This window comes from Pan troglodytes, chromosome 6, assembly GCF_028858775.2.
Source record: "Pan troglodytes isolate AG18354 chromosome 6, NHGRI_mPanTro3-v2.0_pri, whole genome shotgun sequence".
NCBI classification, from domain to species: Eukaryota; Metazoa; Chordata; class Mammalia; order Primates; family Hominidae; genus Pan; species Pan troglodytes.
This window is the reverse complement of record NC_072404.2, coordinates 47,674,913-47,689,184: the sequence shown is the minus strand read 5'-3', so window position 1 is coordinate 47,689,184 and position 14,272 is coordinate 47,674,913. Positions and strand designations below refer to the sequence as shown.

Below are 14,272 nucleotides of genomic sequence, written 5' to 3'. Positions count from 1 at the left end.
CTCTACCAAACAAAACAATGGCATTCCTTTCAAATGGAGTTGGCAAAGGATGCAATTCTTTAGCCTGGCATCACCATGAAAGTAACACGGTATTAACACATCTGTGTGCCTGACGTGCATGGGCTTGCAGGCATGCAAAGGATCTGTGTCACTTAACTATAAAAATAGCCTGGCTCCAAGTCCATGGGCCCATACTTTTGACAGGTATTGCTATTCAGCAACAGGTTAGTGTGGTCCTGGGCCAACGATTAGAATCTATTTATTAAAGTTCTTCCTCTTAAGGATTGAGTGAGTTCAGCGTAGTATCTGAGAGTACTTTGTCAAGGTTGCGTTCCTTGGCAGAGAGCTCTTAGTAACTTTAGAAAGAACAAAACTGGTTGTTTTATTTATTTTTTTTTCTTTCAGAGAGCAAAAGTCAGTGTCCCAAAAGTAACTGCTGGTTCAATGACAACTGTCCCCCAAAGTAGCTCTTCCCTGTCTTGAATGTGGTGCCTGTGCACTTATAGACAGTTTCTAAAGGTAAAAATGACTGTCACTCATAAATATGCCCTGCTTCTCCAATGTGGCCCCAGGTTGGACTTTTAAAGGGGAAGGTTTGTTTTAAGAGAGTGACTTCATCTGTGCCATTCCACTCCAATCCTGGCACATTCTCCCCTCTACCCTCAATAAAAACTTGGATGGGGTCCGGAAGCCTCCTCTGCTCCCCTAGCACCCGAAAATGCCGCGGCTTTCCTCCGGCTGCTCAGATCTGGTTTCACAGGCAGGGCAAGGCAGCCCCTCACAGTCTGCCTTCCAGCTCAACATTGGCCCCGAGCTTCCTCTCTGTGTGACCCGCTGGGTTTAGTAAGTGTAAGCCAGTCATCTCCAGGCAGAGCTCGACCGAGAATTCCTTTTCTGTAAAGTCCTCTCCCCCTCCCCTGCCTGCCCTCCGTCGGCTAGTCCGCTACCATCACCTAATAACTAATAACCTTCCCAGGCAGTTTCCAGCTGAAGGGAAAAGAAGTTCCTCCTGGGACTGTCAAAGAAATATATTTTACCCTCCCACCCCCCACCCCTCCCCACCCCCTGCCAATGCCAGCACCAACCTGACTCGGCAAACGTGATGATCTCCGAGGTCTGCTCCATAAGTTCATTCATTTCTGCCCTCCTTCCAATGTCATCCTCTATCTCCACATACCCGTTCTCCCCGACTTTGCCCACATGAAGCTTTCTGATCGCGTTCAGAAGCGCCGCCTTGGGCACCGGCTGGGTGACATCGGGTCTCTTCTTCAAGTGCAGCATGTTTAAAATGTGCTTCTTGACGGCCTCCACCATCTCTGGCTGAGAGTTGGGTACATCCTTTGGGAGGGCGGCCAGCGCACAGGACGGACAGTCGGGGGCCGCGCTGTGCCCCTCGGATCCTGGGGTGGGGGAACTCCTCACTATAATCCAGCAACTTGCCAACAGAAATCCTCTCAGCCAAAGCAAGGGCATCCTGGCAGCAAAAGTTGTTGTGATTGCCTTTTTAAAAGGCCCTGCTTTTCCTCCCCCCTCACGCGCAGGTTTTTTTGTGTGTGTGGGTTTTTTTTTTTTTTTTTTTTTTTTGGTTTTTTTTTTCCTTCTCCTCTTCAGCAAATTCTCTGGAACAAGAACAAAAAGTTTTCTGTGAAGTTTTGTTTGCAGGTTCCTCTCTGAATGCAGTCAGTGCTGTAGGTTTGTGGCTGTCAGGGAGGAGAGTTCTGACTGTCTCCGAGTAAGAGAGAAGGAAGGAGGGAGGGAGGGAGGGAGACAGGGAGGGAGGGAGAGACAGGGTGGGGGGGAGACAGACAGAGACAGAGAGAGAGGATGGGAGGGAGAGAGAGACAGAGAGAGAGGAGAGAGGGGGAGAGAAGAGAGAGGGAAAGAAGGGGGAGAGAGAGGGAGGGAAGGGAGGGGGAGAGGGAGAGAGGGAAAGGAAGAGAGAGAGAGAGAGAGAGAGAGGGAGAACGGATTGGCCCTAAGTAAGTGAGTGAATGGAGAGGGAGGGAGTTTTCTGTGAGTAGGGCTGTGATTAGGGAGGGAGGGACAGCCCGTTTTCTGACAGGCTGCTCTCCTTCTGCTCTTAGCTTCCTCACAGACACCTCTCTTCAAATATCACCATTTTCGGGGGTTCTACTTTCTCTTCTAAAATAAATTATCCTGATTTTGTTCACTATTTTTTTTCTTTCTCTGCCCAGTCTCCTGGTTTCACCTTCTTCCTTTTTTGGAGGGGAGAAAAGAAACCCCAAACAAACACAGTGTCTCAATCAATAGGGATGACTTGATTGAAAAAGTCTGTTCCCACCGCCCCTCCACCCAGCCAAGCCACAGCCCTAGGTGGTAGAACGCCCACCTGGCCACGTGGTGGGGCAGAGGGTGCAGGGAGGTCCAGTGGACAGGTAGTGGAGGTCAGGGAAGAGGGACTCAGGGGTAACAGAGGATTGTTCTGGCCTGATGGGATCCAGGGGAGATGGTCCTTTCACCCCATTCATTCGTATTTAAATGTTCAGGTCATCAACACTGGCAGGCGATCTGAGGAGAGCGCAATGGAACTTTTGTTTGGGGTCATATAATACACTCCACTCTTCCCAACTGTGAAATGCAGCAGGGCACTGAAGGACCAGAGGGCAGGCAGCCTGTCACAAGCCCAAGTTCCAGAAGCGCTTTCTCCCCATCGCGTTCAGCTGCCCCCTTGTGCCGGGGACCCACTCACTCTCACACATTACAGCCTACCACCACTCGCCGGACTTCACAGATAAAATGCAAAATTCTCTTGGCCTTTCCCACATCCTTTTATAAAAAGAGTGCACTCGTATGACTTGAATAACTGGTCCTATGGGAAAAGACTCTCTAAAATATATTGGCAAATTATTTTTCTCTGTCATGTGGTAGTTTTTTTCAGCTTGCCCCAAGCCTGTCCCGACCAGTGCATTCATAGACAGCCTCCTTGACTGCTTCTTTTTCCCTCAAAGGAACAGTGCAGATGAAATCATCATGGATTTTAGTGTGCACAGAAAAAGAAAAATGTGAATTTTTTAACAATGCCTTTCTAAGGCTTAAAAAAAATTCTTCCCCCTCCCCTCTTTTTCATTTTCTGTCTTATTGCTTTTATCTTGCAGAAGAATCTTTAAGGGGTCCATCTGTTAAAGCGTTCCTTCCCTCTCGGTTTCTTTCCCACACATAAGCCCTCTTGGTTTCTGAAGATACACTCAGCTTATATCTGACACCTAGTGTGTTCATAGCATTACAGTCAAGCAATGCAGTTTAGGTGGAAAGAGTTAATAAATATCATTACTACAAGATAAGATCTGAGTGCAAGGGGAAGAGGGCAAGAAAATTGTGACACTAAGTTATAATTACAGTTTGCACAGATTAACAATGCTTTCTGAATTATATATACTGTCCCCTTTTCCAAAACAACTATTTGTAAGACTTTTTCTGTTACAAGTAACCTAACACCTTTGGGGTTTCAGCTCCAGAAACATCAATTACTCCACCATTATTGTTAAAACTTTGTCAACATTGCCTAAAAAGCCTCATATTTTTTACGGGGATGGTGAAAGAGAATGGGGGAGGCAGGGGACATTTGTGTTACAATGGTTTTATAAAAAATCTTTGTGCTATAATACTTAACATCATCCACCTATTTGGAGTCACATATACAGTACCCAAAATGTTTTGTAGTTCAATTAAGTTTTACAAGAAAGTCTGAAATACAACCAAAAGTTTAATGGCTCTAAACAACTCAGGAGTCCTAATAGCAGCATTTAGATAAGTGCAACTTATCAATATTTGGATTCTGTCTGCATCTGAGTATGTGTGTGTTCCCTGAATTTACTGTTTGCGAATGTAACTCTTAAAAATAGCTTTCTCTTTGGCATATGTACTTGTATATATGTGCTGAGTGGCTTGTATAAACATATAATCTATTTGCATGCTCTAGGACTATTAAAAGCTGTATTAACCTGCCTGAATAATATAAAAAGGTACACATCACAATGCACATTGGAAATGCCAATTAGTTGTAAAATTCCTCCTAGCTTTCCTATCTTTGAATGTGTAAAGAGCTCAGAAGTAAGAGTTAAAAAGCATTACCTTTCTGGTCCCCACTCTTCCACCAGCCGGCTCTTGTATCATGTGGTAAGAGCTGTCTGAGCTCCTCTTCATGGTATTGGCACTGTGAAGTTTTATACTGTACTACTTATTTGTACACCACACATTGGTACCACTGAAACAGAGGAGGGCTGGGGCTTTGTTTGGGATTGGTTGGAATCAGCATGACATCAGCGGATGACTGGTTTTTCCAGTGTGAGACATTTCATAATTCATTATCTAATGGAAAGCCCTTCCTGGCTTCTGATACACTACTGGGTGATGCACTGAGCCAGTGAAACCTCTGGCTAGGATTACTCTACCTTTTAGAAAAACATTGGAATCAAATAGATATGTCTCAATGAGTGTGTCCAACTTTCAACTTTTACTACTCGCACACATGTCTCGTTATATTCAGGTTCAGTTTTATGTCTTTACATAAAACATCTGTTACTTCATGAAGTTGCTTCTATTTACAAAGTATTTTATTGTTTCTTTCAGGAAAGAAAATTGGTAGTGTTCTTTATAGGGATTCTAATTTTATATTTTTAAAATAAGCTATTTCATTGAGGAAAAAAATTGGGAAAATCTGTATAATCATATGATGATGGTCTCCCCCCACCCCAACCAACTTACACTATTATTTTATATCTTGAAATTGAATGCCTGCTTCATAAATCAAGAACTTTGGAAATAGTAATTCTCTTTAAGTGAATTTCATAAGTATCCTTCCCAGGTCTTTAGAATCCCATTCTAACTAACCAAACACACAAACACACACACACACACACACACACACAACAACAACAACAAAAACCCTCATGCATCATTCTTTTTTACTTCAACTCCTATAATTTCTAAATTGTTACAAATATAACAGCAGATTAATGAAAAGAAGTGAACACTCCTTGAAATAGGGGTAAAGCTGGTCAGGCTTTTTTTGTGGGGGAGGGGTGTTGGCAAGTCTGGTAAATAACACAGGAGGAAGGGGTCCTCTGACAAGAACGGTGAAGGGTTGTTTGAAGGACTATGGTTGAAGCATAAGCCCAGTTCTCATGACAAGTTGGATAAAATGTGCAAAATTGGGAGCTAATGAGAGCCATATGACCAGATATGTTGTTTTGTATGCAGGATTTAACATGCATAAAATAAACTTTTCACTGTGCCCACAAGCAAAATATAGAGGCTCTGGCCTCCTGATGTGTGGCTTAAGCAGTTTCCATTAGGACACCAGAAGTTTTCTGTGTAAAAGGGTCTCTCTTGGCTAGATACAGAGAAAGTGTGGGTGCTGAGCTGCATGGGGGTGGGGGGAAGGAGTATTCTAAGAACTGCATATGCAGAAATGAAGTAGGAAAAAAATCATTAGGTTGTAGAGGAAGAGAGTGAATCTGAGTGGCGAAGACAGAAATAGGATTAATGATGGTGAACTCCAAACCTGCCCCTCAGCTTAGCACTGGGTGAACTCAAACCCTTTATAAGAAAGAAACTTCTCCACCCTTTTTGCTGAGAATTAGTGGAGTCAATGACCTTCAGGTCATCTAAACTCACCCCTGACCCACACATGAACCCTAGTGTCCTGAAAACATCCCCTCCGCCTCCACACAAAGTAGTGTGTGTGTGTGTGTGTGTGTGTGTAGGTGACGTGGGGTGGGGGTGGGAGGCACAAAACAAACCCAGATCAGATCCCAGTTCCTCTGCTCACTCACCGTGTAAACTCAGGCCTCAGTGTTCCCATCTATAAAACGGGATCCATGATATGAACCTGTGGGGGTCAAGTGCAGCTGTCAGATAATAATAAGTGATATTATTTCTGAGAAGCCTGGTGGCTGTTCTTAAACTTGGGTGTCACAGGAATCTGCAGCTCTCTGACCAGAGGAGCCACAACACAAGTGTGACTCTGAAACTCCGCTGGCCATCTGATGCCACCGAATGCCCACCTGCCAGGCCAGCCTACCAGCCGTGCTGCAACCCCTCTGCAACCACCTGCACCACAGTGGCAATGCCTCCTCGCTCGGTGCAAATCAAGGTGGGGGTGGTGGAGGAAGCAGGCAGGTTAAAATAGCTTCTGTGGAATATTCTAGACTGGGAATCAGCTTTTCCCTGCGGAACTCAAGGGCCCGGGGCACAAGCTGGTCAGCCCAGTCCTGACCAGAATCTCCTTCTCCTTCCTTGGTTTGGTTTCTCTTTCACTTCCCCCTCCCCCGGAGCTTCCCCGCACCCCAGGCCCTTCGGGTCCCGGCTTCTCGGCCCTGCTACTGTACCTTGAGCAGCACCTGCTGGCAGCTTCCAGGGATCACGCCGGAACGCGGCCGCTGCTCGAGCCCAGCTCGCAGGATGCCTGGAGCCAGGGCCAAGCCGGTCTAAGCGGCAGCCTCTATTTTTACCCTGAGCACCAGCAAGGGCAACTTCTTTTAAGAGCAGCTCTTGATTTTTTCCCCCCTTTTGGCAGCTAAAGAATTCAGGGAGGGGGAAAAAAAATCACTGTTCAGTGAGTGCAGCTGGGAATCTCTGAACCCAGCCCTCAGTGCCAGGGAGTGAAACCACAGCAAATGTCAGGGAGCGGGACCTGCGGAGGGGCCGGCTGGCTCCCCGCGGACAGAGGCGAGCCGGGAGCGCTCGCGCACCAGCCAACTGCCCCCTTCTGAGTGCGGAGCGCGGTCCTCCAGCGACTGCACTAGCAAAGTGGCCCGCTGCCACCGCGTTATTCACCTAGTGGAGGCGGCCTGATTTACTGGCGACTTCACAAACCCAACTCCACGCTGGAGCATTTGCATGGCTCTGTTCTCGCCTCGAGGAGCAGCCACTAGCGAACCCGGTGGAGCAGCTTGCTGCGAGAAGGAGCCGGGAGGGAAACTGTGGTACCTTATTTTACTGTAATTGCAAAAGGAACGATGTGCCAGAGATTTATATTTAGAAGTTGTATGTTTCTACTTTTATGTAAATGGAGCAATTAGGGCCTGTCTTGCTGCTGCTAACTCCAATGCGTGTGCATTGCTGGGGAGCTGGTGTTTTCAATCACAATTAGTGAGCTGGTCAAAAAACAAAGTTCGTTTAAGGATAAGAGCTCAATTGTGCGAATGGGGGAGAGGCCAGCGTTCGTGTGCCGGCCCGTGGCTTACGGTGACACCTAGCTTAGGGCCACGGCCAACCCTATAGTGGTGTTTACCTGTGGCAGCAGCTGTCCCTGTTCAAAGTTGGCATAGATGAGGAAGCAAGAATGTTCACTTTTCTTCTCAAGCAAACCGTCTGTCCTTCAGCTTTCATCCACGCTATTAATTGGTCTCTTTCCTCACTACTCCTGGAGCAAGGAGACAGGACCAGAAAAGGGAGGGGGGGTTGGGGCATTTTTCAGGGCTCTATTATTTTAGCTGCTGCTCACGGATTGCTGTTATTCAGTCAAAAATACAAGCCAGGAGACGCGAACACCCCAAGCAGGTGACTGGGATGTTGTTCTCTGATTCAGCTGAAATGACACAAGGCTGGGGGTTCAGAGGCACGGACAAGAGTGCTGACGAGTCACGGTGTTTTCTTTCCTTCCTATGAAAAAATCTGTTTCCAAAAAAGCATGATTTCTGGTTCATCCCGTCTGGGAAACCGAACATAAAACGTGACTATGGAGAGAAATCAAAAGGACTCGAGGTGTTCCCAGCAGCTGATGTGTTATTCTGGGGCTCAGGCCGGAAAACCTGGCCTTGTTGGTGAGGGGTGACTCCCTCCAGAGGCAGCTCAGAATCCAGAGAACGTGGGCAGGATCCAGAGTACTATTTGCTGCAGGGAGACTGCGAGAGTCTGTGATGAAGGGTCTCATCAAATGGTTTAAATCGAACATGGGATTGGCAAACCCTGCCTGTTTCCTGGACAGCCGCAGCCTGTACATAGCTTGGGCTGAATGTTAGGTAGAAAGATTTGGGACAAAGGAGAATCAGCATTTCACATCAAAATTGAACTGGGAAGCTGTTTTGCTTTTAAGTTAAATCAATGAATGAATAGATCGAAACAGAGAGAGAGAGGAAAGCATTAAAAAGTCCCCTGAAATTCATTGAGAACAACAGGGTCAGAAATGATTAATCTGAAACTTGACTCGTAAGCTTCACATTTCTTTCAGAACCACCAGAATATCCCACAAGGCCTTCTGCTATGTAAGAGCACTCTGTTTTTAGATTATTTGGAAATGCTGCTTTCTGAACCAAGGGAACCCAGATACTAGAACTAAAACAATTAGGGAAAAGAGAAGGAGGAAGAAAACCCAGTAAGTAACCTATTACTGTTCATTCTACAGCAGTGGTTCTCAACCGGGGCGATTTTGCTCCTCGGGGAACATCTGGCCATGTTTGAAGACATTTCGGTTGTTACAGCTGGGAGGGAGGTTCTACTGATCATTAGTGGGTAGAGCCCAGGGATGCTGCTGAATATCCTACCATGCACAGGACAGCCCCCAACAACAAGAAATTACCTGGCCTACAGTGTTCATTGTTCTGCAGTTGAGATACCCTGATTTCATATTATAATTGTAAAGTTTCACCCAACCTTCTCCCTATCCATCTCCAAGAGGCCTTGGAAACCAAGAAAAAAAATTGCAACTCTACAAAATACTAATAATTCAAGTGATTCTGCTTCCTTTTGCATCTTATGTTTTCTGATTACTGGAGACTACAGATACAATGTTCCTCTTGGGCAACCTCGTTGTTCCAACCAACTTTCACGTATGGTCTCAATACATTTTCCTGCTGGCTTTTTGTTTTAACCTAAAGCAGAATCTTGGTGACCAGCAACAAAATGAGATGGGCTGGCCCACACCCAAGTTGTTAGGAGACAAGAGACTCATGCAAAAGAGTAAATGAATAAAGGATTGAGTTGTTCATTTTAGCAATTCAGTATCAGATAAATCCATGCAATAGAGAATTCCCTGAAGTAAAATTCACAAAAGTAGGATTACCATGCCTTTCTCCTAGAGCAAACAAATATGATGTAGCTTGATTTTATTTGTTTAATACCTTAGGGGAATGACATACAATCAATATCCAAAGAGATAAAACAGTGTTTTGCTAAATCCTAATGGCTGTTGCAAGCAACATTATATTCTCCAAACTTCCTTTGTAAAAGGAAGTGGTATGTCTGTTAAAGGAAGGCCATGCCCTTCCAGGTGTTGCTCTCCTGTGAGAACTGGGGAAACTATTGTGAAGGATTCCATCTCATGGAAAATCGTAAGAGTAATCAACAAATATTGGTGAAATGCATAAAAGGGAAGTTGCCTGGATGAAACTAGCTTAGAACTGAAATCCTGTTGTCCAGACATTGAGCGCTTACTTCCCTGGTTCATCACTTAGCTCCTGAGTGACATGGGTCATCCAGAAAGGAAAGGGCAGGTCAGAGATCATTTTAAGATGAAGGGAGCCATGAGGGGAATGTCTTAGACACTCTGACGCTGTGTCATCTCTTCCAACGTGTGAATCACTGTCTCCTCAGGTAAATGGTCATTTTGGAACCAAAGGCCTCAATCAACTTTCAAATGATTCAGAAATGCCTGGACTTCTTCCCAAGAAGTAACCATGTAGTACATGTAAAAAAAATTCAATATTGAAAGAAATACTCATTTACAACCACTATATAAAAACATATATTGAAAAAAACCCAGACTAACTCAATCTGAAGAAATATGCCCTCAACATTCTTCCTGACCAATATATATTTCAAAATTGTTTATCATGACTCAGTTCTAACCCAATCAGGAATCATCTGCTTCAACAATTTATCTTCCTATTGCCCCAGAAGATTATTGAAGAATACCCCCCAAGGAATGCGGAACAGATTGTTGTAATCATTTTTCTCACCTGGATCCCCTTGGGTAATAAGTTCCATTGGTGACTTGAAGACATGGTGGTTTAGCACGTAGATTCCATTGGACTGATAAGAGAGCAGCAATCTTGATTTGCATCCACTTTTGCCTGTCCACAAAGATCCCCCCACAACCTGTTCCCAAATCGCTGCTTGGAGGGAAAAAGCCCGACAGAAAAGCCTGGGGGCAGTTCTGTGTGTATTTTTTTTAAATCAGTGAATTGCTGCCTCCCTCATGTCCTAATAGAGTCCAAAGGTTCTGCCCTCTGTGGGAGCAGCTCCAAGGCATGGGCTGAGTGCCGCTGTTCACGAGTCCTGTGGACTCGCGTGGACACTGGCAGCAGCTCAGCTAGGTGAGTAAATATTTCCAGGTGGCCCACTCTAATTTTAGGAAGGTCAAGTTTGCAAAGGTGAAATAGCAAGTAGGACTTCTGTCACTTTATCAGATTGGAAAAGCAAACTGTAATTAAGCACAATATTCTTACAGAGTTTAAAATGGAATCACTGAATTCTACAACCAGCTTTAAACTTTCAAAAAATAACTTATGGCTACAATCCCTCTTCTACTCATTGAGTTCCTCTTAAAAGATGGAAGAGTATAATGAATGAGGGAGGAGCCTCTATAGTAGAAGGAAAAAAACACTCCAGAAAACCTCTCTCCAAAAGGCCAGGGGTTCATTTGTGATCCCTTAATGAAACAGGGGCAGAAAGCCAACAAGGTAATTTTGGCCAACTCCAACATCACTTAACTATGAGCTGAGAATAATTAAAATGGTGCTCCCTGTAGAAAAGAGTTCACCCAATAAGTTTCCCAAATTTCAAGGAGCTTTTGTTTTATTAGATGCTGTTAGCTTCATGTTAGTCACAGGAAAAAAAAATGCCCACATACACACGCACAACTAAATGTAGTCAGTTTGCTCAGCTGCTGCTGACGTCACTGCTGCCCACTAGGAGTGAGTTACTGTCATAACCCCTCTTTTATTAATCATAGGCTGGAGGAAGCACAAAGTGAGTGACATCATTAGGCAAAGGACCGGCTAACTCATGCTCCAATTTACTCAGCTTTATTATAACATTTCTCGAGTGTCATATGAAAGTGATTACCATTTCACACTTTCCCCATCTGAGCAATCATCCCTAACCTTCAATTCAAATTCCCAGAGAAAAGCTTAGCTTTTCAGATGGAGGTGCATAAAGGCCAAATCTCACTAAGGGTCCTTGTCCCAAGAAGGAATGTTCTCCTCAGAACGCCTTCTTCCTGGGCTTGAAACAGAGGCAGTTTCTAGAACCACTGGATACTAAATAATTCTCCATTGTCTCTGGCCCTGGCGGTGGCCTCTGACTGGAGAAGACCCTGACAGTCCAAATGGGTGCAGCCAAGTATGGCCTCCCAGTGACCAAGGGCACAGCCACCTCAGTGCTCTGAAGTATGCAAAACACCATTTGAAGATGAGGCAAAAGGTAGTGGTTGAATGTGTGGGTCCTGCAGTCAGAATGACTGGGTTCAAATTTAGGATTCACCACTTTCAAACTGCTGGGCAAATGACTTGGTTCCCCAATTAGTATAATAAATGTGGATAATAATAGCACCCCCTTCATAGATAGGATTGTTGTCAGGGATAGCTGAGTTAGTCGTGTGAGCCACATAGAATGTGCTGGTACACAGTCAGTATTGCTTACTGGTATTATTTCTCTTCCTTTTTTAAAAAAGCTTTATTGGCTGACCTGAACTCCCTGCATCCTATTTTGTAGAGCCTTGGAAAGATGGGCAAATGCTCTGTGACAAGCCACCAGGGTAGACTGGTACTGAAAAGACCCTACTACACACAGGGGCTCTGTCCCTGGCTGGAAAGTTACAAGTCAGCCTACCTCTCTGTGATCTGGTTTCCACACCTACTACTCCTTATCCCATGAGGAGCTTCTGGAAACTAAAAAAGGTACGTAATCAAAACCAAAAGAAGACATTGGTTCAAGGATCCTCAAGAGCTCAGCATCATGTTTCTGTTGTTTCTTTTTGAATAGACAAAATTCTCAGAGTGTTCAGTAGCTACACACACACACACACACACAAACACACACACCCCACACACAAAAGTAGCATCTCCACAATGTTGCATGCATCAGGAAAGCAAATGTTTTTACCGCAGGCTGGGCTATGCCTCATCCTCTTAAACTAGCATCTTGAGGTCTTTGCAGAAGCCATTTTATAGATGCCTACACTCATCCCATTACTTGCATTCTCATCCTGAGGGTATTTTAAGGAGTCAAAATAAAGTTTACTTAGGCGTGTGTGAGAGACAGAATGATAGACCAAAAGAGAAGGCTAGGGCTTCATAATATTTAGATAATGATGAAACTGAAATGGCTGATGCAGAGTGCAGTAATTATATAGGATACTTTATTATTTGGGTTCACCTTTGCTCAGTAGTGAATTATAAGCACTCTACTAGGTGAGAGGTTTGGCTTCCAAAATGAACAGCTGGCGCAGGATGGAACTCTCAGACCATGTCACATGGTAAATAAAATAATAATACATAGAAACTTTAGGATCTCCTAATTGGAAGCTTCCTTTAGACAACGAAAGATGCCAGGCTATCTGCTGCCCCCTAACTGGTACCATGAAGAACAGCACATAACTTTTTAAGAAGCAAAGTCTGATTCAGGTACAATTAGTTAGTGGCTGAGTCAACCTCCTAAGTTATAGTTGTGAATTTGGCCATTTCCATGAACCTGTTTGTTGCGATTAAGGCAAAGTCATCGGGTAGAGTCTGTTTTGTTTCTGTCTTTTCCTGATGGAGAGGCACTCCTGATTTGCAGCAGCTGCCCAGGTAGAAGAGTGTTGACCAAAGGACACATCACCAACACAGACTGTTAATCATGTGACTAGAGAAAACTCTCATGGTGGCATTCAAATTTCCATATCCTTCTTCTATGGAAATTTCTGAGAGACCCAGAAAAGAAGCATAACCACGAGGGAAAGTGATTCCTGCAGACCTGAACATTCCAGACTTACCAGGTGATCCAGCTGTCTGTCAGCGAGAAGAGGCTGAGGCGCCCCCTTCTGGTGCATCTGAATAGTAAGAAACCCTGTGTAGAAAGAAACCCTGTAGCAATTGGGCACCTTCTCTGTGATCTGTCCGCTTCCAATACCAAAATTGTTGCTTTTTAAATGATATCCATCGTAAGCTTTAAAAAGACGCATATTATTTGTATAAAATGTGGAAGACGCAGAACAAAAGATGTAAATCACATGTAATCATCCCTTCCAGAAATAATCATTATTAAAATTTCTGTGTATGTGTTAAAAAAAATTGCAATCCGACTGTAATATAATCCTGTATACTGATATTTTTCACCTATCACTGTATGTTGAGCATTTTCAATAGTCAAATTATTTCTTGAAAATATTAATGACTGGGGAGTAACCTTTCAAATAGGTGTGTCTTTATTTTTAAACCAGTCCACAATTATTGTATATTGAAGTCATTTCCCAAATTTTGTAAGTATAAGTATTGCATCCATCCTTATATGTATTTAAATGCATCTCTTATTATTTCCTTGAGATAAGTTCCTAGAAGTGGAATCACTGGATTTAAAAATGTGGACATATTTATGCCAGACGCGGTGGGTCATGCCTGTAATCCCAGCACTTTGGGAGACCGAAGCAGGTGGATCACTTGAGGTCAGGAGTTCGAGACCAGCCTGGCCAACATAGTGAAACCCCATCTCTACTAAAATTACAAAAATTAGCCAGGTGTGGTGGTGCACGCCTGTAATCCCAGCTACTCAGGAGGCTGAGGCATAAGAATCACTTGAACTCAGGAGGCGGAGGTTGCAGTGAGCCGAGATGGCACCACTGCGCTCCAGTCTGGGCGACAGAGTAAGACTTCATCTCAAAAATAAATAAATAAAATTAAAATTAAATAAGATAAATAAAAAATTAAAATGTGGACATATTTAAATCTTCATATATATTACCAAATGCCCTCCTGAAATTTTTTACCTGTTACATTCCAACCAATAGTGTAAGGGCATGACTCTTTCCCTGTGTTTTGGGATGGATGTTATCAAAGTTCTCTCCCACCCAGGCCAAGTATGGTATATGCTTTGTTTTAATTTGAATTTTTAAATTATTATTTAAAATGGACATTTTGTTGTCCATTTGAACAACTTTCTTTTGAGTCACTGTTCATGTTCTTTGCCCATTGTTTCTCTTTTATTAGTAAGAACCCTATTGTCATTTTTATATTTTAAATAAAATTTCGTTGTATATACATTTATATTATCTATAGTAAAGTATATTTTATTATTAATGAGAACTCTTTTTATATTAAAGATCCTAACCTAC

The 14,272-nt window shown here is 43.8% G+C and overlaps 1 protein-coding gene and 1 long non-coding RNA gene across 3 annotated transcripts in view; one reads left to right on the top strand and one right to left on the bottom strand.

Moving 5' to 3' along the window:
* The window catches only part of INHBA (inhibin subunit beta A), a 20,452-nt gene extending 13,785 nt beyond the window's left edge, over positions 1-6,667 (bottom strand). Inside the window, exons 1-3 of one of the 2 annotated variants that reach the window (XM_054687501.2) lie at positions 6,351-6,667; positions 5,796-5,851; positions 1,086-1,619 (exon numbers count right to left, since the gene is read on the bottom strand). In XM_054687501.2, coding sequence (XP_054543476.2) covers positions 1,086-1,473 — 388 coding nt within the window. In that variant the 5' untranslated portion in view covers positions 1,474-1,619; positions 5,796-5,851; positions 6,351-6,667. Of the gene's footprint in view, positions 1-1,085; positions 1,620-4,092; positions 4,200-5,795; positions 5,852-6,350 lie in introns of those variants that run through there. The other variant, XM_519063.8, reaches the window with a different exon arrangement.
* LOC104007196 (uncharacterized) overlaps positions 1-14,272 on the top strand; it is a 19,394-nt gene extending 5,122 nt beyond the window's left edge. The window contains exons 2-3 of the long non-coding RNA XR_681311.4: positions 11,677-11,861; positions 12,742-14,272. This is a non-coding gene — a long non-coding RNA (uncharacterized LOC104007196). The remainder of the gene's footprint in view (positions 1-11,676; positions 11,862-12,741) is intronic.